Consider the following 26270-nt stretch of genomic DNA (forward strand, 5'->3'; position numbering starts at 1 on the left):
ACTTCTAGTACATTGTCCGTCACAGGGGGCGGGACAGTAGGATCTCAATACAACCTCAGAGCTTCATCGCACACATGGCTTCCACCCTGAGGAATTACGAACGAGAAGTTCAGTTCCGCCCACACACCTAACGCCCAAATGAACAGAGCAGAAAAACAACAGTAACCGGTTAAACAGAACAGAGCCAAAACTAGATAGTGCACCAAAACCAAATAGTGTTTCCTTATTCTATTAGGGCTCACCTTTAATCATACAATTCTTAACATATAACACCAACAATACCAAACAAAGCAAACATAAAATAACAAGGGTAAAACAGATAGATGGTGTAAATTCTGCAGGGCTCCCCCATTCTCTATTGCTCACCAAACTGTGACAAATGTATGTTACTAATTTATTCCTCATGTCAGGTGATCAAACTGACACTGCAGGACGGGGGGGTGGGGTGGATAGAGAAAGCACACCATATAACCAAATTTTAAAGCTTCATTAAAAATAATAAAACAACAATGGAGAGTGTTGGGAACACTCCCACATCACTCAGGAAAAATATGAATGCCCCAAGCCTTAAGCCACTTTAATACTTACACATATCCAGACTGGCCACGTCTGTGTATAATGTTCAGAGAAGGGGAATAGCCGGACGGGAGATTATCCTGTATACAGCTTGTCCAGAATTTCCAACATGCTTCTGCTCTTGGGATGGCTGTTCTTTTACACCCTGGAGTCTCCTGCGGTGTCTCTTTCAGAGATTCCAGTTCAGGTCAGCTGCCCTATGGCTTTTCCAGTGTCACCAAGCCATACCAGCTACAGGGTTGCAGAAGCACACTGTTGGATCTCACTGGAAAATTAAGCTTTGCAAATGTAATTTCAGTTCTGTAACTTGTATTGCCTTTGGTTTGCCTCTGTCTCTATTTTCCACAACCAGCTGGGGCTGAAAGCAGTTTTTACTTAGCATAGTCTGTGCTGATTCTTGACCTTGTACGCAGAGCAGTTTTCTCTTTATCTCTGGGGTTAGCCGAGTTTCAAATTAACCCGTTCCTAGACAAATTGCTCACACTGTGTCAGAGGCTTTTCTTTGTGATTAAAAGCTCCTCTGAGATATATGATCTTATCTAGATTGAAGATACCTTCTAATGGGCACTGTTTAGATGGATTTTCATGCATGTGAAGATTCCAATTCTCTAAATACCTGCAGGTTTCAGGACCATAATGTACGTACATGTACTATGCTGGGGTACCCTTAGGGGGTGAGGTAGAATTTTTAGACTGTCCCTTACCCATTTTCCACTTACACACACAGAGAGGGTGCCCTGTCCGCGCTAGCGGCTCATAAACTAAGGATCTCTCCCTACAAGACACTCACACAGGAGAGACTAACGGGGATGACCATGACTCTCCTACACCTCCCTTCAGCAAAGAGTGTCGGCTAGTCTCTGGGAGACACGGCGCCGCGTACTCTGATTGCATCCAGTGAGATGATCAGACTGTCAGTAGCCCACACGGAAAGGAAGGGGGGGGAGGGAAGATGGGTTCACACATTCCTAGACCCAGGCAGCTTCCTCGCCGGACGATGCCAGGCCGAGTCAGCCCACCGTGGGTCGGATCTCCTAAAGATCCACTAGTTACCGGGCTTGTGTTAGAATACTCCTGATCATTAGCAATCGCTTCACAGGGTAGTCTGGGCGTCTTCCGGTAACGAACACTCACACTGGTACACACACACACACACACACACACACCAAGGCCATTATTTCCTATTACCACGATGCATCTTATCTTGCTGCACAGTCAATAAGTTTAGATGGCATGAGCCCAACAGAGACAGACATTCCCACGGACAGTTCTCCTCCCAGTGCAGCTCTGGGGCATATGATGGGGGATTTTTACAAGAGCTCTACATACAAACAGCTTCAGAAGCTACCCATTCGCTGACAAAACAGAAATAATTGAAGGATCATGTTGTAATTAAGTGATCCTTCTGGTGGCCACCTTTCCTGGCTCTCTAACTGATACTGAGGCCAGTCTACTGTACAAAATCTTTTCAGTTTACTTTTAGTCAATGGATCTGATTCAAACACTTTCCAATTCGTCAGAATGCTTTCTAAGGGTGTACACCATGCCCTGCCTATACTCTGTCCCTGCCCCATACTCTAGGGAGACACTGGGCGTCCCCAGGTCTTAACAGGAAAAAAAGGTTCACAGCACTGGACTGTTCCTACCTTATCCATGAGACCGGTTCCTCACCGTCGCCCGCAACTGCTTCTCCACTATCTGAGTGCGTTGCACCGTTGTGTCCCCCAAGGTCAGCCTGACGCGTCTCTGCCGAGGCCCCCGGTAAAGGCACCGGTGCGCGCTGGGCGTCGGCTGTGACCATCGTCCACCCCCCATTGGAGGAGTCCGGGCAAGGCACAATTTTGCCTCGAGCCCACCCAGGGACGCCAAAACTGTTGCCGGCTCAAAGAGCCCGAGGCGGAGCAACAGCAGGTTCGTTGCCCGGTGTGCGTCGCACTAATTATCACACCAGGGTGGAGAAGCAAAAACCAGGTTTATTTGAGCCCAAAAATGGTGCCAGGGAGAAAAGCATTCTCAAATCCTGCACACCCGCGCGCAGGTGGGGTCCCAGCATTTATACCCCCCTTGCTTGTGTAAGCCTTTTGTTCGGTTTTCCCCCTCACCCCTCCCTTCCCAACAGCAGCTACATTAGGCATTACATTTCAGCGTGTTAGAAAAGTTCTCATTCGCATTCTTATCTCTGGCCTTCACAGCACAAACGCATACAGATTTTCCTCCCCCCTCCTCCCCGCCGCTTCTGCTGTTTCAAACTCCTGCATCTGCAAGCTGAAACAGCTGACAGTTACACATTTTGCTTGCTGTCTGTTAGCATCTTAGGCTGGTTAAAGTTCACAGCATGGAAGACCTCTGGTTCACTCAGGCCTGTAGTCACAACTTTGGTTTACTTAGGCCTAGTGACACCAACAGCAGGTATTTAAAGCCATGGCCTAGAGAAGGGAAGTGCCTAACTCCAGAGTCTGCAGCTGCCTAGGGTCAGGGCTGAGGATTTAGAGTCCCTAGTGCTGCCGTTGCAAGGTTCAAGCAGGCTCAGCCTTGGCATTGCCACCCCTCCTGCGGCTAGTAGCTGCAGCTGGCTAAGGCTGGCGTCTGGGAACTGGCCCCATGGCTGTAGCCAGAGAAGCTGCAGGTGGCTCTGTGACTACTGGGGCCATTAAGCTAGAGCAGCTAAAGACACTGGAGTTAACCTCAAGGAACAGAGGTCACCAGTAGGACAGGAATGTCAGGGGGAGCAGGGAAAGAGGGAGCAGGTCAGGCCTGCAGAGGGAGCTTCCAGCTGGGTGGGAGCATGTCCAAAGTGGAAAGGAAACAAGTCTGGGGAGAGGTGGTGGTGACCAGGTAGCAGACTAGCATGTAGATGGGAGCAGAGGGAGAGAGGCTGGTGGCTTCAGATTCCCAAAGGCTAAGTCCTTACTTTGGGGAGATGGTGTTTGCAGGTGGCTGGCTCACATGGCAGGATGGGGGCTGAGGGAGGGATCTGTCAGAACTGATCAGGTATCTGCTGGCTTTAGAACTCTGAGCTGAGACTAGGACCACATGCCGTGACTGGTGACATGGGGGGTACTGGAGACATGGCTAGAGAAGGTCTGAATGAGGAAGGAGATAAATCTGTGGGGAGTTTCCTTGATCACTATGAAAGTTCTGCTCACTGTGGACACTGGTAAACCCACATGGGTGTACAGCTAAATAAGAAAACCGGGGGCTGAGGGAGCTGTGTATGGCAATGCATATAGTCATGTAGGGGTGTGTGATCAAAATGAAAAATGTTTCTGAGGTTCAGTAGCGGGTATGCTATGGCACCAACGGCACTGCCCCACCAGGCCCACACTCAGAGCCCACAGTGACTACATAGGAGCCTACAAATATGTTTGGTACCAGGACCCAGAGAAGGTTAATCCGGCCCTGACTGCCTGAGCACTATTTCAGCCCCACATTTTTGGGTGGACCTCCCACAGTGGGAGCTGCAGAGCACTCCCCCGCAACACACACACCCCTCCCTCCCGGTGTTGGGAGGGGAACAGGAGAAAGAACAAAATAAGCAAGAGAAGAAGAGAAAGGAGGGAGGGAGGGATGGAGGAAAAGGTGAAACAAAAAGGACAAACCCTAATGTCCCCAGTGATTCTAAGGGACAAAATCCCAGGTGCGCAATAAAATTCTGCCTTTTTAAGCTCGTGTTTTCCATGCCTAGAATTCAAGACTCACCAGATGGATCAGACTGAACAGGTTTCAAACCTCGAGGAGGCTCTTACCTTCTAAACAGGGACGGCTGTTTTCTAGTAAAATCACTGAAAGGGAAGGAGAAAACTCAAAAGAGGTTCCTCCTGGCGCTCACGTCCGTGAACCCGAATACTCCCTCAGTCCTCAAAGAGAGACCTGGAGAAGGAGACTTGCTGCAGCAAAGCCACAGGGGTCTCTGAGGTTTCCCTGGCCCCTCGCCCCATCCTGCCTGGCTGATGTCAGCATCTCTCTGTGAGGTCACCACCTCCCCACCACCTTGGACCAATAGGCTGAGGTCCTGCAAAAGGCCTTTGTGATGTCACTGCCACACCCCTCCCTTGCTGGGCCAATGTCCTGCCCCTGGCCAGGCACTTTGGAGGTTTGAGCTACTCCCTGTGGATCACCCCACTCAAGGAGCGTTCGTTCTAGGCAGCAAGCCAGCTAGACAGGGAAACATCAGATGCTGCTCCCAATGCTACACTCAGTTTTTCAGAAATGAGTCAACTTTATGGCCAGAAGAGACCATTACAGCATCTAATCTGACCCCCTGCATATCACAGGCCTCCTGTAGGACACAAGAGCTACTTTTGGGGCAAACACATTCCAGAAAGGCATCTAGTCTTCATGAAATGACATCAAGAGATGGAGAATCCATCACTTTCCTTGGTAGCTTGTTCCTGTGGTGAATCATCCTCGCTGTTGAATATTTGTGCCTTAGATGTAATATGAATTTGTCTCTTTTCACCTTCCAACCATTGGGTCTTGTTATGCCTTTCTCTGCTCGATTCAAGAGCCCTTTAATACCCAATCCCTTCTCTCTATTAAGGCACTTCAGCACTTCAATGAAGTCACCTTTCAATCTTCTTTTGACAAGCTAAACAGGTTGAGCTCTTTCTATAGCTCACTAGAAGGCATTTTTCTCCAGCCCTCAGAACATTTGGTGGCTCTTTGCTGCCCCAGCTTCAATTTCATTGATGCCATGTCACCTCTTGTGATGTTATTGACATAATCTGTAACTGTATAGATCACCGTTGCAACCGCTGTTCTATATTTGCAGCCAATATTGTAGAAAGGCTGTTGTGTAAGGGGTCTATGGAGAGGTTCTGATTGGCTGATTATAATTATGCTATCTCTAACTATGTATCGTTTTTGTAGTTGATGTTATGAATATTGGCTCTATGCTGCCTGTATTTCAAACTTGTGCTCTGCTTCCAGGGAACACCCCAGCCAGACAAGTTGGTGTCAGTTCTGCCTAGCCTGCTTGATGGCCCATTACAGACCATCAGCTATACAATTGACCCACTGAGAAAAGGCAGATACACCTTGTGACTCAGCAAGCTATGCAAGGACCTGCCTATGGACAGATCTCTAAGGTTTTTCTATGCTATGTGCTTAGGGAGATGTATTTTCCATGCCCTGGTTCCTCGCTGACCCAGAGAGAACAAAGGAACACGAAAACAAAAATCTTCCCCCACAGATTTGAAAGTATTTTCTTCCCTTTTTGGTCCTTTTGGTCCTGTGCCAACCAGGTTATCTGAGCTTTTTAACCCTTTACAGGGTATTTTACGCTACGTGTAGCTATACGTTTATGACACCCTGTAAATAGCAATCTGCAGAATCTGATTCTGAGAAAGGGCAGCGTGAAGGGAAGTGGCTTCAGCAGATTTACTGGGCATGCTCAGTGCACCATAAGTAGCAAATTCCTACACACAGCAGTTTCTCACACTGCACCTGAGGCAGCATGAGGCCGGGGCTCCATCGCTGTCCAGACCCCACCCAAGAGCAGATCTGCAGGGGCTGTGAGACCCTCAGCTTGTGGGACCTGTGTGTGGAGTCTCTCTTCTGCCCACCCAGGGCTGCCCCTGGGGTCCCTCTGGCCCCTGCGGCCCCTGGCCAGGGGCAGCAGAGCCTGGGACTGGGTCCAGCTGGAGAAAGTCCCCACCTCGGATGGGCACAGAAAGTGCTTCAGTGAAAGTCTGTCCCTGGAGCAGCCCCTCTGGCGCCGCAGCAGCAGCCCGGAGCTCAGCCCGGCTCCCAGCGCACACTGGAGGCAGCAGCACCAGCAGTGTCTGGTACCTTCCAAAGCCTGGCCACCAGGAGCTGCCCCACGGCTCTTTTCCTTGTTTTTCCTGCTTCCTTCCTACCAGCCCCCCATTGCTCCGGCCCCTTCCTGGCTCCTTCAAGCCCAACCCAGGCTGCAGCTGCCGCACTCACCGGGCCAGGGACTGTCTGAGGTGGGAACTAGCCCCATCTCTGCTCCTCCTCCTGCCCCCGTGTGTCCCAGAGCCGCTGCAGGGACTGACCCGCACTCAGGCTCTCGCTCCTATTAGCACTCACAGGGGCCAATCCAGCTACGGGAGAGTGAGCCCCCCTGGGAGCAGGGAAGTGACCACGTCTCCCTGCCAGAGGGTGGAGGAAGAGGGAAGAAAGGGAAAGAGGAGAGATTGAACGGGGATAAGGAGAAATAAGTGAGGAAAGCAGCACCCAGCTCTTTTCTGCTGCATCACCCCTGAGCAGATTGCTCCTGAGCTCTGGGTAAATAGCCCCCAGTGTCTCCCAGATCCCCCTGCTCCCAAGGCAATGCACATAGGGGTCTCCTTCCTGCCAGGCGTGATTACAAGCAGGTGTGGGTGTCACCCTTATGCCATGATTGGAGAAAGACAGCAAAGCTTGGGAACACGCGTCTGTATTTCCAGTCCAGTGTGACAATCCCGGCTCCAGGAGGGGTTTGTTCTCTGCTCCTGCTGGATGGGCACCGAATGGGGCAGCAACAGGTGTGTGTCAGTTTTTGTTGCTCCACGTTCCTTAACTTAGAACAGTGTAAAATGAAGAAAATGGAGATTGAATTAAAGGGAAATATACAAAGAAAAGTTCCAGCCCCTGTTGCTTATTGAAAGAAATGACTCAATTTCCCAGTTACAGGTTTTATTAACATGAACAAATAAATCCAAGAGCGCACGTCACTAAGGCTAAATGACTATAGACACCACTCAGCTAAGAGTTAAACAACACAGTGATAAAGTTCAGGTCAAATCAGGAAATCAATGAGTTAACAAGGATATTGCGCTGGAATCAAGTCGTCAATTTAGTCCAACCATCAGATTAATACAGCAGAAAAACCAACCCCTATAAATCCTAAAAGAGCAACCCAAGAAGGCAGGTGCACATTTAGTGATGCCGAAACCCCAATCAGAGATTTTGACCCAGGCCTTGCAACCCAGATTTACCCAGCTGAATATTTCAATACCAAAACCAAATCATTGCTGACATTTAACCCACAACCTCAACGCTAATTAGTTTTCTCCTTAGATTTCACTATTATGTAGCTAATACTTCTCTTCACCCTCTCGCCCCAAAATACATACAGACCTTAAGAGACACATTAGTAAAAGAATTCAAACAGCTCTCGCTGAACAATATGTATCTGACCGCTCAATTCCTTGCAATGCTTGCACAGGTGAGGAGCATGCATTCTGTCATTCCATAGGGCAGGGTTTTAAGGCTATTAAGATTTGGAGAACTATTCTTCCTAGCATCTTCCCATTGTAGATTTCAGAGGTGTTCACACCCTCACCGAGCCGCACTGTTACACTCCAATGAAATAGAAAGACTGGGAGTTCTCCAACTTCATAAAAAAACAGACAAAAAATAGAAAAGGGAACAAACCGTTTCTAAGATAATAAGGGGTTGGATCTCTGCACCTCTCGGGCTTTGGATTTGCCCGGAGTAGGAACTGTAGCTGCAGTTTAGGAACCAGGTACTGGCATAGATTTCCTTTCTCTCAGGTGCAGGGCGTGACCTATGTCTCATTCTCTCTGTCTCCCATCGGGTGATGGGACTGTGAGTGAGAATGAGGAGGGGAAACCCCAGCAGGAAGATGCTGAGGAATTACAACCACCTGTGTTCTATTTTCACAGACTCTGGACTCAGCATTCAAGTATCCTGCAGTCTGAACTTCACATCTGATACATTCCCTCATTGGCTACCATTGTTTGGCTAGCAAGGAAGTGCTTCTTGTCAACAAGGCAGCCAGATTGGGACCCGTAGGCATGGAATGGCTCTGAAGGAATCAGCTGTTTCTCTCTGTGCTTCGTCTAACTTTGGAGCCAGATGGTAAAAGACAGTTGTGCCCAGTTTAATCATGGCGTCCTTTAGGAATGTGATCAATGCCACTTAACTAGGGAGCAGGATTCTAAAAACACCACAGCTTCCATCTCTGGGGTGAAAATCAACCACTAGTACCTGCAATTTCTACCTGAGTTCTTGTCAAATCTTTGACCTTACTTGGAGTAATTTTACACTTCTCTGGCGTAGAATTCTTCACTAACCTCACAACAGATCAGTAGCGACAGTGAGGTACAACTCCCCCAACTGTGCCCTTTTATTTCTTTAATCTGGTGGCACAGATTTAAAATAGGGACTAAATTCAGGTGCAACTTAGAATCCCTGTAAGACAACAAATGTCAGGTCTCTATTAAAAATAGGTATCTTTCTGCAGCTATATCACATTCAACACGGATTTCATTTTCTACACATTTGCAGCATCTCCCAGGGGTGAGCTGAAGAGAAATGTCACTTCCATGTTTGCCATCTCTACCTAGATAGAGATTGTATTTCCCAAATAATAGGCAACATGCAGCCAATGAGGAAGGAGATCTCTTCAGGAGCCACTTCCTGCAGGGCCTGGGCCACAACGGCTTTGGGAGCCCAATGCATGGGCACTTCGTTTAGTTACAAGTTATTTACGAGGGAATCCTCTTCCCAGCCCTTTAGAAAAAATACTGACCTAACCAACTGCACAACAGGGGGATTGGGATGGTGATGGGGAATCCCTCTGACTTACCCTATCTCCTTCTATTGTTACAGAGGGTAAAATGACATTTTCCCCTATCCCTGCCCTGTTCCTGCTCTTTGTTATAGTTCAATATAGTTTAAGTGTGGAAAATGGTAGTAAAAATATCTGCTCTCCAGCACAACCTGCAGCAACATCAGAGCAACGGGGAATGAAACAATTTGTTCCCAAAGGGGGAACTCGATGACTAACAATTGCTGTGAAATGGGGGAACAGTATAACCGTGATGCTCAGGGTTTGTTTAGACTAGGGAAAGTGATGGAGTTTAGGTCAGGACAAGGGGGAAGCTAATGCCAACCCCTGCACCTGGCTGCATGTGCTCTACAACTATAATTGTCTTTTTACACCAAGATCACTAACTTGAGCAGCCAACGCCATGTACAGCCCTAGTGGATGTCAGGCACAGGTGGTTTTTGCCTCAGTGTAGCTTGTTGGGAATCAAACCTCTCTCCAACCTGGAGCTGATGGAGCTTGGCTGTTCTCAGTGGTAGCAGATGACAGAACAAGGAGCAATGGTCTCACGTTGCAGTGGGAGCCATCTAGGTTGGATATTAGGAAACTAATTTTGCTAAGGTGGTGGTGAAGCACTGGAATGGGTTACCTAGGGATGTGGTGGAATCTCCATCCTGAGAGATTTTTAAGGCCTGGCTTGACAAAGCCTGGCTGGGTTGATTTAGTTGGGGTTGGTCCTGATTTCAGCAGGAGAATGGACTAGATACCTCCTGAGGTCCCTTCCAACCCTGATATTCTATGGTTCTATGACATACACTCCTACGACTCAATAGAAAAGATCATAAGACTGACCCCAAAGAAGGGTGAGCTGGAAAAGGCAGAAGCAGGCAACTCATCTGGAGGAGCTGAGCTGAGCTACTACGGTGAAGGTGGTGCAAAGATCACTATGTGGGAATTAGCAAATGTGATTTAAAAAAAAAATCTTTGCTCAGCCCTAGTCAAGGCATTTATTACAGTTCTCTCTTACGTGGATTTTCTGATGCCTGATAAGGTGTGAGCTCCAATTGAAGCTTTTCCCACACTCAGAGCACGTGTAGGGCTTCTCTCCTGTGTGGATTCTACAATGTGTGATAAGGTGGGAGCGCCGACTAAAGCTTTTCCCACACTCAGAGCACGTGTAGGGTCTCTCTCCTGTGTGAATTCGCTGATGTGAGATGAGGGTTGAACTATCAATGAAGCTTTTCCCACACTCAGAGCATCCATAAGGTTTCTCACCTGTGTGGATTCTCCTGTGTATGATAAGGTGTGAGCTCCAATTGAAGCGTTTCCCGCACTCGGAGCATGTATAGGGCATCTCCCCTGTGTGGATTCTCTGATGTGGTATGAGGGCTGAACTATCAGTGAAGCGTTTCCCGCACTCAAAGCATGTGTAGGGCGTCTCTCCTGTGTGGATTCTAAGATGTGTGATAAGGTGTGAGCGCCGACTAAAGCTTTTCCCACACTCAGAGCACGTGTAGGGTCTCTCTCCTGTGTGAATTCGCTGATGTGAGATGAGGGTTGAACTATCAATGAAGTGTTTCCCACACTCAGAACATCCATAAGGTTTCTCACCTGTGTGGATTCTCCGATGTGTGATAAGGGCAGAGCTTTGATTGAAACATTTCCCGCACTCAGAGCACATGTAGGGTTTCTCTCCAGTGTGGGTTCTCCAGTGTGTGATAAGGGTAGAGCTCTGACTGAAGCTTTTCCCGCACTCGGAGCACATGTAGGGTCTCTCTCCTCTGTGTATTCTCTGATGAGTGACAAGGTCTGAGCTCCCATTGAAGCTTTTCCCACATGTGTAGCGTGTCTCTTCCAAGTTGATTCTCTCGTGTGGAATAAGGTCTGAGAGGCTACTTAAGTTTTCTTCTGACCTCTGCTGAGTCTCACAGGCTGTTTCTTTTTCTGGGAGTGCACAACTCCCAGAAACATTCCCTTTGGATCTTCCTGACAACGTTCCATGTGGTTCTACTTGCTCAGCATCTTCCTGCTGGGGTTTCTGCTCCTCATTCTCACTCACCAGCCCATCGCCGGATGCGAGACAGAGAGAATCCAGACATAGGTCACTCCCTGCACCGGAGAGAAAGGAAATGTCAGAGAGAGGAATGGAAAAAGGGATGAACAAACCAAAATGTGTGAGAAAGATCAAACCGACCAGGAGCTGGTTTTCCCCAAACCCTTCCCCAGAGGAGAGAGGAAGAGATCAGCTTTAGTCCGCATCTCACCAGAACACTCTGGGGAAAGCTACATTGGGCAGGGACCTGCTGCCACTTGTCAGAGTATAGGTGGGAAGCCATGAGTCACAACTGCCTAATGATTCCACATCTGCAGGGAACAATCCTGAACTTGGAGAGCTCACAGGGTCTTTGTAGGGCATCCCAAATGTTTCCTGAATTCACAGACAGTTTTTGAGTTGGTTTAACCAATTCCCTACCTGTGAAGGCAGCTCTCGGGAGCACTTCTTTCTCAGAGCCCTGGAGATCTGGGACCCACGGCTCTTCCCCTCGTTCCAGCTGCGAGATCACATCAGGTTTGGAATCTGGAAGCCCTACTCCAGGCAAAGAAAACAAGGGAGGTCAGTGGAATTTGTGGGATACTTGTCACAAAGAATATTCCATGGTGTTACCCCCAGCTCATTTTTAAGCAGTAACATCACAAGGCCAGCTTCCTTGGCTCAAAGTGGCAGGAGAGTTGTTAATCATATGCATTACCTTCGTGCCTAAGAACAAACTAACAGTGGGTCCCCATTGTGCTAGGCAAAGTACAAACAGAGAATAGTAGATGGCCCATGCCCTGAATGAATTTACAATCTAAATAGACCAGACAGACACAGAATGGGGGAAGGGGTAGAACCCACTGTTAGAATAGAGATATTCAGGCCTGCCTGTAAAGCCTATAGTTTAAGAACTTAGGGGTATTTTTTATCACTTAGCTACTTACAGGAGTGTGAAAAGAGAGAATCAAAATCAGTCTGTATTTGTAAGGGCCTTCTCTTACATGGCATTGTCTGCGCTTCAGACTTCTGGTCTTTTGCTGCTTGCTGTCTGCGGGACAAGAACCAGGGAAGCAGGAGGCCTCTGACATAACTGACATGACCTGATAACTAAGAGGTGAGCTTTTAAGGAAGATTTTAATACACGTTGGAAATGATCAGGGATTCCCAGGAGCACTGATGAGGGGACCATGCAAAATATGCATTTAGATCCTTGTCTTGTTTTATATCCTTTCCCCATTAGGCACACTGGCACTGTCATGGATCCATGGGATCTGTGCAATGCCTGGGCTTTTAAACAGTGCTTGGGAAGCCTCTGGCTTCAACACTCCTACTTCAACCTGTGAGCTCTGCCAGCAGGTGCAGCTGAACGACACTCCTGTTCAGAGACTGTTCCTCAGTCAATGCACAGAGCAAGTTTTTGCTGTGGCACTGGGCAGACTGTTAAAACATAGCAGGGTTCATTAGTGAACCGAAACACAGCACTGGAAAGTCCTTAGATTAGCACAGGGAAGTGAAGAAGACAATATAGTCCATACTGGCCAATGCCCTTGAGCCAGGCTGCTGTAGAAAATGCTTTGGTTTCCTTTAACTGCACCTGTCCATTTGTCTTTGCTCCAGTAGAGCTCCCTGCGTCTATGAGCCCAGTTATTCCTGCTCCCAAAAATGTAACGAGTCCATGTGTGCTTCACTCAGCCAAGCGGAGATCCTCCCATGGACAGGTGACAATCATTCCCTTGTCTCTGTCAGGTATTCCATTGATGTAGGTTGGTCCCAGCCTGTCCTTAATGCCCCATTCATATCACCCCATGACAGCTACGTGACAAAACACCTCATGTCTCCTGCTTTTTATAATCATAGCAATACCAACTATAGAGGAAAACTGAGGTGTGTATTGGCATCATACAAGTATCACCAAAATTCCCACCTCTCTCACACACACACTGCTCACAGCCCCTGGAGAGAAAGCAAAGCACAGGAACTGGACGTTAGTCCAGTGAACACAGTTGAGGACAAGCTGCAATCCTCAAACCCTGGTGGAAAAGCAGAGGCATGTGGGTCCCTATCCAAGCATGTGTCCGGGATGGCAAGCCACGGGGGCCGCCCTGGATGTCCCTGTGAGGGCGGCAGTCAGGCAGCCTTTGGCGGCTTGCCTGCGGGAGGTCCGCCGGTCCCGTGGATTCAGCGGCACTTCGGTGACGGGTACGTTATGTAGATTGATCCTTGGCTATGATTTCAATTATAACTGTCTCCATTCAATCAAGTTTCTGTGTTTCACCAAATTTCATCTTCTCAATTAACTTTGAGTAGCCATGTACAAGGGCAAGTTGTGCCCCCAATACGTCATCTTATAGGTGTAAAAATTGCACAGGCTACACCATCACCCTGTGACATCATCAACAAAGTGCCCATTTGTGCCTGGGTAGGGTCCCTGCTACGGGAGGGAGGATGCAGCAAGGAGTCAGGATCGGTGGTCGGGGTCGCTGTGCACAGAGATGGGGAGGGGGGTAATGAGTGGGAGAGGGAGGTCAAGAGTTAAAATAATATTTGGGGAAAAAATGTATACAAGTGAAACTGAACAGAAAGAAAACTGGAGTGTAGGCTCTAGAACAAGGCTTGGGTAGGGATTCGGGGTTAAAGGTCTGGGATCCCCCACAGCTCTGGATCCCCAAACCTCTCCTCCCTCCCACTGACCCACCCAGCCCACTTCCCAGGTGCCCTTCCCCCACACTCCCCTCCCCTTCTTCCCATTACTCTCAGCCGGCATCACCTCCCGGCATCTTGGGAGCTTTTTCTGTTCCCTCCTCGTCTCTCACAACCTCATCCCTCCTTTCTCCATCTTAACTCTAACCCTGCACACACCTTCCCCATGTCCAGACACCCCAGAATTAGCTACTCCCCCCACCCCTTCTCCTCGTCTCACATGGCTCTGTTCTCCTTTCACCTTTGGGCTCCTGACTGACAACATTATATTCTCTTCTATCAAAAGATGAGCTCATCTGACTGTCACAAGCCCTGCATCGGTCACACACCTATTTACTCAATTTAGAATTCTACAGGAGGCGTATTTTCCTCTTAAAATGAGGAAAAGGCATGAAAGCTACAGTAATTAATGTAGCCAATAAGGACGCATTAAATGCAATTTTAAAATGACTGATGACAAATGTCTAAAAATTATTCTAGTGGGTGGGAGATAAGGCAAAAAAGGGGGGGGGGCAAGGAAACTTGTCAAAACTTGAATGATGAATAAAGGTATAAAGTTATTACTGCTCAGGTTCTTTAGAGACCCCACAGCTTCTAATAATCTAGGGGACAGGACTCCTTACCCAGCGAGGTCACCGTCTCATAGTTCTCCTGCATGACATCCCTGTAGAGGGCTCTCTGAGCGGGGTCCAGCAGAGCCCACTCTTCCCTGGTGAAATACACAGCCACCTCCTCGAAGGTCACCGGCCCCTGAAAGAGCAAGAGTCCAACACTCAGGACCTGCTGCCCCACTCACAGCCCCACTTTCAATCAAATGGGAGCTCTGGTGGATGATAGTCGACAGAGTCCCACCCCACCCCGCTCAGAGCATCCAGGAAACGCCAGGGTGAGGGACGAAGCGAGAGCCCCTCCTCTCTCCCAGCAGAGCCATCCCCCCCCCACTAGCCACAGACGGGCACAGGAGATGGAGGCCCTGGCAGGGTGCAGGGAGAGCTCGCTGGCAGGGAGCCCAGCGCTGTTCTCATTGTGAAGAGCTGGACGGGGCCAGACTCAGTGGGGGGCAGACGACATGACGGTCCGGGGGGCCTTGCTGAGGGGGTTCCTCCATCAGGGGTGTCCTGTCTCTCCTCCCCCCACTTCTCTTCAGCTGTCTGCCCCTGCAACTGTTCCTGCAGCCCTGCCCCCTCCCCCCCACTTGGAGCTGCCCCCGGCCAAGCTGCTCCCAGGAGCCTCCTGTGCTGTGTGGGGCGGAGGGGGGGGGTTGCTGATGTCAGAGTGGCCCCACCCTCCTGCCTCTGGGCCTAGTCTCTGCTGAGCTGAGCTGGGGGGACAAGATTCTGTGCTGCTGCCTCTGGATCAGGAGTGGGGGCTGCTGGCCCCTGCTGCCGTGTGAACGAGCCTTCGGACTAGTGAGTGCCGCTGGGCTGGAAGTGACAGCGGGTGTGTCTCACACTCCCCCCCCCACATACACCCCACCACAGACACGTCAGTTACTGTTGTTACTTCCTTTTACTTCCTGTCAAAATGCGCAAAGTACATGTAGTCTCTGTAATTTTATTCTTTCACATTCGGTCAGGATGACAGTGCTGGTAGTTTAGCTTCTTAACGGGTCTGTGCATTTCATCATTTTATTTCTGTCTTATGCTTAAATTCAGTTCTCTGAGGAAAGAGTTCTAAAATGCCTCACCTGGCCTGGCTGGAGTAATTATCATTATTACTGTTATTGCCGTATTGTGCTTTGTCATTCGTTATTTAAATGGTACTAGCAAATAAGAGACTGTACATTTTGCTTGTACTTACCTGAGCAGAGCTTGTTTGAAAAAAATTAGCTAAACTCAAAACTTCAGACACTGTGCAGAGGAAGATCACTTATCTTCAGATTGTATTTTTAGTCTGTAACGAAGCAGGGAGTGGGGAGGATTGACCTGGGGATGTTGCGGGGGAGTTTTACTGGGACTGTCAGCATTGGGGATGGGACATCAGGGTGTGACTTCACCTGAGGGGCGATAGCTCAGCATGTAACCTGAGCCCGGGGGGGGATGGGCCCAGGTGACACCTTCTGCCCGGGAAACTGGACAAAGGCTGGAGGAGGAGCCGGGGGGGTGGCTGGAGGAGACAGCTGGAGGGGGGGTTTCAGTTTGCAGCTGGCTGGGGAAATGGAGGAAGACCAGAACCGGGTCTGGCTCCCTACCCCCCAAGATGGACCTGACCAAGGGGTCCTGTTGTCTGTACCTACGAGCTCTGTTTGGGACTGTGTTTCTGTCGTCTAACAAACCTTCTGTTTTACTGGCCTGCTGAGAGTCACGGTGAATGGCAGGAAGTGGGGGAGGTGCAGGCCCCTGTCTCCCCCAAACTTCATGGTACAGTTATATCTGGAAAGTAACTTAAAATTTCTATGAAAATAAATGCAGATCCAAGTATGATACTGATAGCAATGATGGAGTCAAATGTTAGTGAGTCACATACATGATTGTGATCAGTAAACATAAATGCCAAAATAACTACAAAAATAAATTCCTGTTCTTAAAGAGAAAAAACCTTAATCACGTATGTAAAAGTAAGTAAATACGTTGTCAGTGGAGTTAAAACCAATTGACTAAAATAGAGGAGATAATGGCAGTAACACAGAGTGTGTCTGTTAAGTAAAATCTGCTCCCTTTCTCTATTTTTATTTCTCTCTACTAAAGATACAGTGCAAAGTATCAAACTTGTGTTTCTGATACCTGCGTCAGAGCTCCAGAACGGATACCTCACAGCTTGGGATAGGGAATATCTTCCTGTATTATCTCCTGATTGTTCTAAATTGAATACGTGGCTGTAATTGGAGTCAGTATATATTTATCTTTCTTTATATAACAATTAGTTACAGTGCTCGTCAGTGAATTTCTAAGTTATTTTCTGCAAAAAAAAAACCCTACAGATTTCAGGGCATCAGTAGCCCCTGGAATCACAGTTAAAGTTGCCCCCTCCCCAAAATCTGAAATGGCCCCTGGTGAGCCAGGAGCGGCCACAGGGCTGCAGGGTATCTGGGGCTCCGGCAAGATGCAGCCCCCGTGTGAGAGCGCAAAGCCCGTCTTGAGCTGCAGGCAGAGCGCCGGGCACCACAGGCCACAGCAGCAGTGTAGGAGTAAGGGTGGGAACGGCAGCCAGTGATTTTAGTTTACTGTTCATTTATTGTGTGGTGTTATAAATAACTAACACGTTATGTCACATAGAATCACTGTGTGCTAAATAGAGACTCGATTGATCAGTCTGTAGCGAGAATAATCATGTATTAGGTATCTACGTAAATAGGGCTGACACGCAAGGCCTGTAGGCTGAGACCTGCAAGATTTTAGCTTCGCTATTTTAAGCCTTGGAGCTAGGAAATGCTGACAGAAGTAAACGGCTGAGGAATAACCCGATGCCCTAAGATGATGGGAAAAGAGGTACCAAGTGGTAACAGGGTGAACAATTAGCCAGAAGATTAATTTTAAATAAAAAAATTCTGGAAAGGCATCTCTGTTTCCAAATGTGCCTTAACCACAGGATACAGGTTGTGTGTCAATGCTAATGAGGTATAATCAGAATCATATTATGAAAAGGGGGTGCCCTGAGTGGGAAAATTGAGCTCCCTGTGGGAAATTCCAGCAGGAACCATCCCTCTACTGATGCTCAATCCATGAGAGACACATCAGACCCTAATACTATTGTCAGGATGTGAGTAGAACTAGAGTTGTAACTTTTGCACAGGTCTTTATAGAATTTCTCCGCGCTTGGGGCGTCATAACCTTAACTGTAACTTTAATAAAACTTGTAAAACCGACTAGACCTTGTGCTTGTGAATGTCTGTGTGGCCACTAGCCTTGGTCTTTGTGTGTTCCTAGAGACTCTACATTTGAAGCAAGTACCAGAGGCAACTTTCACTCTGTTAAGTTTGAAACTGTCGCCACCAGAGCCGACCCCGCGGGGGTGTAATGCCACATTACAAACTGCACATTACATAAAATAAAAGGCTGCACAATATACCACACACCAGGCCACCCTCACTTCTGCGCTGCTGCTGGCGGTGGCACGGCCTTCAGAGCTGGGCGCTCGGCCAGCAGCCGCTGCTGTGAGGCCGCCCTGCCAGTGCTGAATTTGTGCCAGGGCTGAGCTCTGGTGCCTCTTTCAATACAAATAAAGCACTAGAGGGAGGCATCGGGGTCTGGACATGATGGCGGGGAGCCCGTGGGGGCCAGGGGGGATGGGGGGCACCAAAATACAAGTTCACCCAGGGCGCCATTTTCTCCAAGGCCAGCCCTGGAGCTGGGTATGGGGGAGGGGCACATCCCCTCAGGCCGTGGTTCTCAGCTAGGGGTCCCTGGGCCTCTGGGGGGCTGCGAGCAGGTTTCAGGGGGGCCTCCAAACAGGGCCCGTGTCAGACTCGCTTGGGCCCAGGGCAGAAAGCCCAAACCTCCCTGCCTGGGGCTGAAGCCTGCGGCCATGAGCCCTGCCACCAGGGGCTGAAGCCAAAGCTTGAGCCATTAGCTTTGCGGGGGGGCCTGTCACATGGGGCCCCAGGCAACTGCCCTGGTTGCCGCCCCCTAACGCCAGCCCTGGCTTTTATATGCAGAGAACCAGGCACATGCAGGGCCGTGGAGTTTTTATAGCACGTTGGGGGCCTTAGAAAGAAAAAGGTTAAGAACCCCCCTAAGCCTCCCTGGTGGGTGCCCCTCACATCTCACAGCAGCTGCTGGTTAATCAGGTCGGGCTCCAGCCCTGGGAGTCTGGCCCGTTTTCCTAGCCCCACCGAGGGGGGTTGTTTCCTGTCCCACAAATTAGAGCATTTCCACCTTCCAACCCCGTGGGTCTGTTCCTAGAATGGAAGCTGCATATTGAACAAGTCCCAACAGCTTTGCTACACCCTGGCCTCCTCCCATTCTCCCTCCTGGGAATTTTTTGGCTACTCCAACCTCCAAACCAGACTGCCCAAGCCTCCCTCCTCCGGTGCGTTTGCTGTTCCTCTCCCTCCAGCAGGAACCCACCAGCAACGCCCCCATAACCCCTACCTGAACTGGCTCCACTGCAGCCATTTCCCTTCCCTGTCCCATGGGAGGACGGGACGAGCTGGAGCGAAACATGGACGACATCCTGCAGCCGGGCAGGGCGAGAAGGGCAGTTGTGGAGGTTTCAGAACAGGCTTTAGTTCATGTCACATCACGATTCCCCCAGGATCTTTCTCTGCAGAGACACAGCCTAGGCTCTGCCATGCTGGGAACATGCTCCAGCTCTTTATTGCAGGGGAGACCTGGCCCCTCCTGCCAGGCTAAGCCCACAGGGAGATTTTTCAGCCTCCCCAGTAATAAAGTCTCTGAACAAAATGCTGGAAAGGAGCAGAACCAAAGGGGCTGGGCAGGCTCCATGGGGACACTGGCTCCTCCCTTCCCCTCCTGTGTGGCCATGTCCTGTCGCTGGCAGAGATCGGCCCCCCCATCTCCCCCCCCAGAGGCAGCCGTGTCCCCCAGCCAGCACCTACTAACCACCACCCACGCTGGGGGAGTGACACAGGACAGCAAATTCCACCTACCCAAGGACAAATTGCTGCAGATAAATGGGCTGGGTTCACATCCCAAAGCTGAGGAGAATTTAAGAATTACAGAGAAAATAGGGAAAATAAGAGACTAGAGAGTCAATAATTTTAGGGAAAACGAGGGAATCTCCTTGGATTTTCTAGCCACATGGGGGGAGGGAAGAGAGAAGGGGAAGAACCAGAGAGAATTGTTCTCAGGTTTTGGGACAGAAAGAAATGGCACAAACAGGAAAAGGATGCGAGTAGCTCACCCCCGTGACCATAGGCGTGTGCAGCACATTTCATTAGGGTGTGCACCCAGGGAGCCCCACCCCATCCACTGCCTCCCCTTCCTGCCCCTGGCTGCCCCCTCAGAACCCCCAACCCCTGCTCCTTGTCCCCTGACTGCCCCTCCTGAGACCTCCCCACTGTAACTGCCTCCCTAGGACCCTACCCCCTACCTGTCCCTTCTGACAATTTATCCACACCCCCGTCACCAGACAGGACCCCCAGAACTCCCAACCCATCCAACTCCCTCTGGTCCATGCCTGTCCCGACTCCGCTCTACCCTCACCCCCCGAACCCTCAACCCATCCAACCCCCCTGCTCCTTGTCGCCTGACCGCCCCCTCCACAGGCCCCCCCAACAGCTAATCACCCCTCCAACTATCCAACCCCCCTCCCCACCTCCTGGCAGCTCTGTCTAGCGGCTGCTCCCACCCACACACTCAAAGTGGCAGAGGAGGTTCCCTCTCCTTCGGGGGGAAGGTTGCCTAGTGGTTAAGGCACAGGGCTCAGGCGTTCTGGGTTTGAGTCTCTGCTCTGCCACAGACTCCCTGCTTAGCCTTGGGAAAGTCACTTCACCTCGTTGTGCCCTAGATCCCACCTGCCCAATGGGGCCAACACTGACCCTGCCTCCTGGGCTAAATCCATCCATGGCTGGGTGATGTGGGGGAGGGAGGGGGAAATGGAGATACCAACATGGGGAGATTTGGGCTGAATTTCTCCACAGCCGGAGAGTGGGAGCCAGCTCCACAGGGGGGATGGGGGCGAGAGGGGCTCAGACCTGCTCCACACAGAGGGGGGTCAGGGCTTCCGCCCTGCAACTTCTGCCACTAAGGTGTCTGGGGCTCCCGAGTCGGGGACTTCAGCCCCACATCTTCTGCCAGCGTCCGGGGTTCTCCTGCCTGCCCCAGGGGGGCTCTTCTCCCCCTCCCACTGCAGCTCCTGCAGGGGCCCGGGGCTCCTCCCCCCCCCCCGCGGCTTCTGCCGGTATCTGGAGCTTCTCCGCCCCCCAACCTCCCCCTCCCCCAGCCCAGCTGGGCTCCCCGGGGGACCCGCCGCTGCTGTGGCCGGAGCCGAGCCTGGCGGGCAGGGAGCAGCGATGCACGCGGGGGCCCTGGCAGAGCCCCCAGCCCGAGCGGGGCGGGGCAGCCCCAGGGACCGGGGGGGCTCTGCTGCTGCTGGCTCCGGCCCCCCACCGACCCCTGGGGCTGTTTGGGGGGGGCTCACTCAGCCCCCCAGGAGCGGGGGGGAGCAGCGGAGCGGAGCCTGCCCAGCAAACAGCTGATCGCAGCTGCGCCCAGGCCGCCCCCGGGGACAAGCTCCGCGGAGGAGGCGCCACAAGCTGCCGGCAGCGGGTCATTCCCGGGGGGGCCGAGCACCCACCTGCAGCCGCCACCGCCGCCGCAGCCTTCCCCCCCCCGGAGCCCCCACGGGAGGGGGGGAGCAGCCTCCCCAGCCGGGGCTCAGGGCATTGGGGTGCCGGGGCTCCCCCCATGCGCACGCCTGGGCCCGGGACATTCACACACACACTCTGCCCCGGGGCTCCCCTGGTGCCCAGAGACCGATCAACCCCCCGCCTGCCCCCCCGCCCTTCCCCGCCTGCAGCTCCGGCCTCTCCCCTCCCGCCCCGCCAGCCGCACCCAGGGGAGCCCCGGGCCCAGGCTCTGTCCCCACCTGGAGCCCAGCGGGGCCGGGGGCAGCTCCTGCTGCAGCTGAGAACAGCGGCTCCGCTCCGGCCCGGGCGGCTCCAGCGCTGCTGGCAGCACGTGGCCACCAGGGAGCAGCTGCTGAGCCTGGGCTCCTGCGTCACAATGTGCCAGCGCCCCGCCCCCAGGAGCTGCCCCGCCCCCAGGCTGTGCCAGAGCCCCGCCCCCAGGAGCTGCCCCGCCCCTGGGCTGTGCCAGAGCCCCGCCCCCAGGAGCTGCCCCCCCCCTGGGATTTGTTCTCCTGCCTCCTACTTCCCAGCACCCACCGCTCCCAGCTGCTCCCTTTCTGTGTCTGCAAACACCCCCTGGGCGGGCTGCAGCGCTCGCTGGGGCTGGCTCCAGTGGCTGAAGTTGCCTCCATCTCTAATCACCTGGGGCGGGGGTAGAGGGAACGAAGGGAGGAGATGGGCCCAGGGTGTGAAAGCAGAATTAGGGGGCAGGGAAAGAAGGACTGTTTGGAAAGGTGGAAAGGAAACCCTGTCACTGCTCCTGGGTGATCCAGATGGAGTCAGAAGAAGTTGGGCAGCAGAGGCTCAGATAAATTGAGGGGAACCCCCTGGGTGTCCCAGTGTTGGCCAGGGATTGTACAGCACCTAGCGCAATATGGGGTCCGATCTCAGTCATGGTCTGTGCAGCACCTGGGAGCCCTAATGTCTGTTTCCTGATCACAGGCACTGGGGATGGAGTGAGGGAAACCTCAGCACCTGAAGGGTTAATGCAGCCCTGTGTGCAGCCCCTGCTAGGGTGACCAGACAGCAAATGTGAACAATCGGGACAGGGAGTGGGGGTAATAGGAGCCTAAATAAGAAAAAGGCCCAAATATCGGGTCATCCGGTCACGCTAGTCCCTGCTGCGCTTACGAGGGGTTGGCTTAGAGAGTTGTAGTAATAACAGCAGCAAAGAGTCCTGTGGCACCTTATAGACTAACAGACGTATTGGAGCAGGAGCTTTCGTGGGTGAATCCCCACTTCGTCAGATGCACCAATAGTCCCATATGGTCTAGTGGGCAGGATTCCTGGTTTTCATCCACGGGGCCTGGGTTCAACTTCTGGTGTGGGAACAGTGCAGAGCTTTTGCCCAGAGTGGAGACAGGAAATGAAAGGAACAGGAAGGGATCCTGCCAGCAGGGGAGTTAGACAGTGTGGGGAGGGGATCCCAGAAGTGGGGGTGGGGGGCAGAGGTCTGAGCGGAGACCAGGAAAGGATCCCAGCATTGTGGGAAGTTGAGAGCACAGGCCTGGCATGGGGACCTGGAAGAGTGAATGTGTCCCTCTAAACCCATCAACTGCAGACTAGGCAGGACTGGAAGAATTACCTATTTGTTGGTAAATGTCAATTTCTGTGTAAACGCACAACCCAATGGCAAAATATTTCCATCGATAATTATCAAAATTGGCAGATGGGCAAAGTAAGAAACATGCTGCTTGAGAACTTACCCTGTTGTAGGAGCAGCAGTGATCTGTGTGCTGCGTATCACCTGTATGCCCGAAAGGTCTGTTACACTCCCCCCATGCCCCGCTTGTCTCCTCTCCCTCTCTGAATGCCCGTGAAGTGGCTTTCCCCCTCCCCTCCCTCCTGCAATGCTTGTGGGATGAAGGGTCTGGTTGAACAGCTGGAAGATCAGAAGAGCTCCTAGATAGACAAGGTGTCTGGGACTCTCATTAGGCAGCATTGTGAAAGCACAGCTGAGCACAGGGCCCCTTCCCCTTTTAAGGACCTGAACCTCATGGCCTGCAACTGGAGATGACTTGGCTGCATCTGGTGGGTCACCCTCCACCTTGGGCAGTGTCCATGCAGGGTCCCTGCTCTGGGTGTGTGAGTGCTGCCTAATGAGAGTCCCAGACACCTTGTCTACCTGGAAGCTCTTCTGATCTTCAACCAGCCCATTCATCCCCCAAGCATTGCAGGAGAGAGCGGGAGGAGGAGGGGGAAAGCCACTTCACAGGCATTCAGAGAGGGAGAGGAGACGAAAGCGAGGGGGAGGGGAAGTATAACAGACCTATTGAGCATAGAAATCACTGCTGCTCCTACAACAGCAGGGACAGGCCACTAGGAGCTGAGAAAAGGAAGCCATCATGTTTATATCTGGCTTTGAACCAGGGACCTTTTACGTGTTAGGCAAACGTGATAACCACTACACTACAGAAACTCTATAATGGAGCTGTGCCCTTCCCTTCATAAGAACATAAGAATGGCCATACTGGGTAAGACCAAAGGTCCATCCAACCCCATATCCCATCTGCCAACAGTGGCCAATGCCAGGTGCCCAAGAGGGAGTGAACCTAACTGGAAATGATCAAGTGATCTCTCTCCTGCCATCCATCTCCACTCTCTGACAAACAGAGGCTAGGGACACCATTCCTTACCCATCCTGGCTAATATCCATTAATGGACTTAACCTCCATTAATTTATCAACAAAGAGAACATGTGGCACCTTAGAGACTAACAAATGTATTTGAGCATAAGCTTTTGTGGGCTAAAACTCACTTCATCGGATGCATGCAGTTAAAAATTCAGTAGGAAGATATATATACACAAAGGGAACGTGAAAAAAATGGGTGTTGCCATACACACTACAACGAGAGTGATCAGTTAACGTGAGCTGTTATCAGCAGGAGAAAAAAACCTGATTTTGGGAGGGGAACAGGAGAAAGGACAAACGAAGCAAGAGACGAAGAGAAAAGAGGGATCAGACAGTGGATGGAGCAAGAGGTGAAACAAAAAGGACAAACCCTTATGTCCCCAGTGATTCTAAGAGACAAAATCACAGGTGCAGAATAAAATTCTGCCTCCTTAAGCTCGTGTTTTCCATGCCTAGAATTCAACTCTCACCAGACGGATCAGACTGAACAGGTTTCACACCTCCAGGAGGCTCTTACCTTCTAAACAGGGACGGCTGTTTTCTAGTAAAATCACTAGAAGGGAAGGAGAAAACTCGAAAGAGGTTCCTCCTGGCGCTCACGTCCGTGAACCCGAATACTCTCTCAGTCCTCAAAGAGAGACCTGGAGAAGGAGACTTGCTGGAGCAAAGCCACAGGGGTCTCTGAGGTTTCCCTGGCCCCTCGCCCCTGTCCTGCCTGGCTGATGTCAGCATCTCTCTGTGAGGTCACCACCTCCCCACCACCTTGGACCAATAGTCTGAGGTCCTGCAAAAGGCCTTTGTGATGTCACTGCCGCACCCCTCCCTTGCTGGGCTAATGTCCTGCCCCTGGCCAGGCACTTTGGAGGTTTGAGCTACTCCCTGTGGATCACCCCACTCAAGGAGCGTTCGTTCTAGGCACCAAGCCAGCTAGACAGGAAAACATCAGACGCTGCTCCCAATGCTACACTCAGTTTTTCAGAAATTAGTCGACTTCATGGCCAGAAGAGACCATTAGAGCATCTAATCTGACCCCCTGCATATCACAGGCCTCCTGTATGACACAAGAGCTACTTTTGGGGTAAACACATTCCAGAAAGGCATCTAGTCTTCATGAAATGACATCAAGAGATGGAGAATCCACCACTTTCCTTGGTAGCTTGTTCTTGTGGTGAATCATCCTCGCTGTTGAATATTTGTGCCTTTGTTGTAATATGAATTTGTCTCTTTTCATCTTCCAGCCATTGGGTCTTGTTAGGCCTTTCTCTGCTTGATTAAAGAGCCCCTTAATACCCACTCTTTTCTCTCCATTAAGGCACTTCAACACTTCAGTGTAGTCACCTTTCAATCTTCTTTTGATAAGCTAAACATGTTGAGCTCTTTCAATAGCTCCCTGGAAGGCATTTTTCTTCAGCCTTCAGAACATTTGGTGGCTCTTTGCTGCCCCAGCTACAATTTGACAACATCTTTTTCACATGAGGACACCAAAACTGGAGGCTATTCCAGTATCAGTCTCACTGATGCCGTGTCACTTCTTGTAATGTTATTGACATAATCTGTAACTGTATACATCACTGCTGCGACCACGGTTCTATATTTGCAGCCAATATTGTCAAAAGGTTGTCGTGTAAGGGGGTCTATGGAGAGGTTCTGATTGGCTGATTATAATGATGCTATCTCTAGATGTGTTTCATTTTTGTAGTTGACGTTATGAATATTGGCTCTATGCTGCCCGTATTTCGAACTTGTGCTCTGCTTCCAGGGAACACCCCAGCCAGACAAGTTAGTGTCAGTTCTGCCTAGAACGAACGCTCCTTGAGTGGGGTGATCCACCTGGAGTAGCTCAAACCTCCAAAGTGCCCGGGCAGGGGCAGGACATTAGCCCAGCAAGGGAGGGGTGTGGCAGTGACATCACAAAGGCCTTTGGCAGGACCTCAGACTATTGGTCCAAGGTGGTGGGGAGGTGGTGACCTCACAGAGAGATGCTGACATCAGCCAGGCAGGACAGGGGCGAGGGGCCAGGGAAACCTCAGAAACCCCTGTGGCTTTGCTGCAGCAAGTCTCCTTCTCCAGGTCTCTGTTTGAGGACTGAGGGAGTATTCGGGTTCACGGATATGAGCGCCACAAGGAACCTCTTTCGAGTTTTCTCCTTCCCTTTTAGGGATTTTACTAGAAAACAGCCGTCCCTGTTTAGAAGGTAAGAGCCTCCTGGAGCTTTGAAACCTGTTCAGTCTGATCCAACTGGTGAGAGTTGAATTCTAGGCATGGAACACATGAGCTTAAGGAGGCAGACTTTTATTCTGAATTGTATTTGATCCCCACCAGTGAGCTGGGCCATCCTTTGGGCTCTCTGGTGAGAACCCTCAGCCTCCCGTCCTCAGTCTCTACCCTGATTGGCTGAGCAGGGGGTTATTGACAGGGAGGAGACTCAGGTCCTTGTTGGTCTCTTTTAAGACCAAGGAAATAAGTCAGAACCAGTTCTATGTTTGATGAATTTTGCTGCTTCTCTATATTAATGGTCTCTGAGCAGTTCATGATTCTCTCTAACATTGCAGTTCTCCT

General features: G+C 51.0%; 2 protein-coding genes across 2 annotated transcripts in view; one reads left to right on the forward strand and one right to left on the reverse strand.

Annotated features, from left to right (window-relative positions):
- LOC120381758 (zinc finger protein 420-like) overlaps nucleotides 1-26270 on the forward strand; it is a gene marked incomplete at both ends in the record, with an annotated part of 237354 nt that overhangs the window by 125637 nt on the left and 85447 nt on the right. The gene's annotated exons all lie outside the window — the stretch shown is intronic.
- LOC120381386 (zinc finger protein 850-like) overlaps nucleotides 10107-26270 on the reverse strand; it is a gene marked incomplete at both ends in the record, with an annotated part of 78702 nt that continues 62538 nt past the window's right edge. The window contains 2 exons of the mRNA XM_039499580.1: nucleotides 10107-10903; nucleotides 15161-15166. Of these exons, the coding sequence (XP_039355514.1) occupies nucleotides 10107-10903; nucleotides 15161-15166 (803 nt within the window). The remainder of the gene's footprint in view (nucleotides 10904-15160; nucleotides 15167-26270) is intronic.

The sequence above is a fragment of the Mauremys reevesii genome, linkage group 14 (genome assembly GCF_016161935.1).
Source record: "Mauremys reevesii isolate NIE-2019 linkage group 14, ASM1616193v1, whole genome shotgun sequence".
NCBI classification, from domain to species: domain Eukaryota; kingdom Metazoa; phylum Chordata; order Testudines; family Geoemydidae; genus Mauremys; species Mauremys reevesii.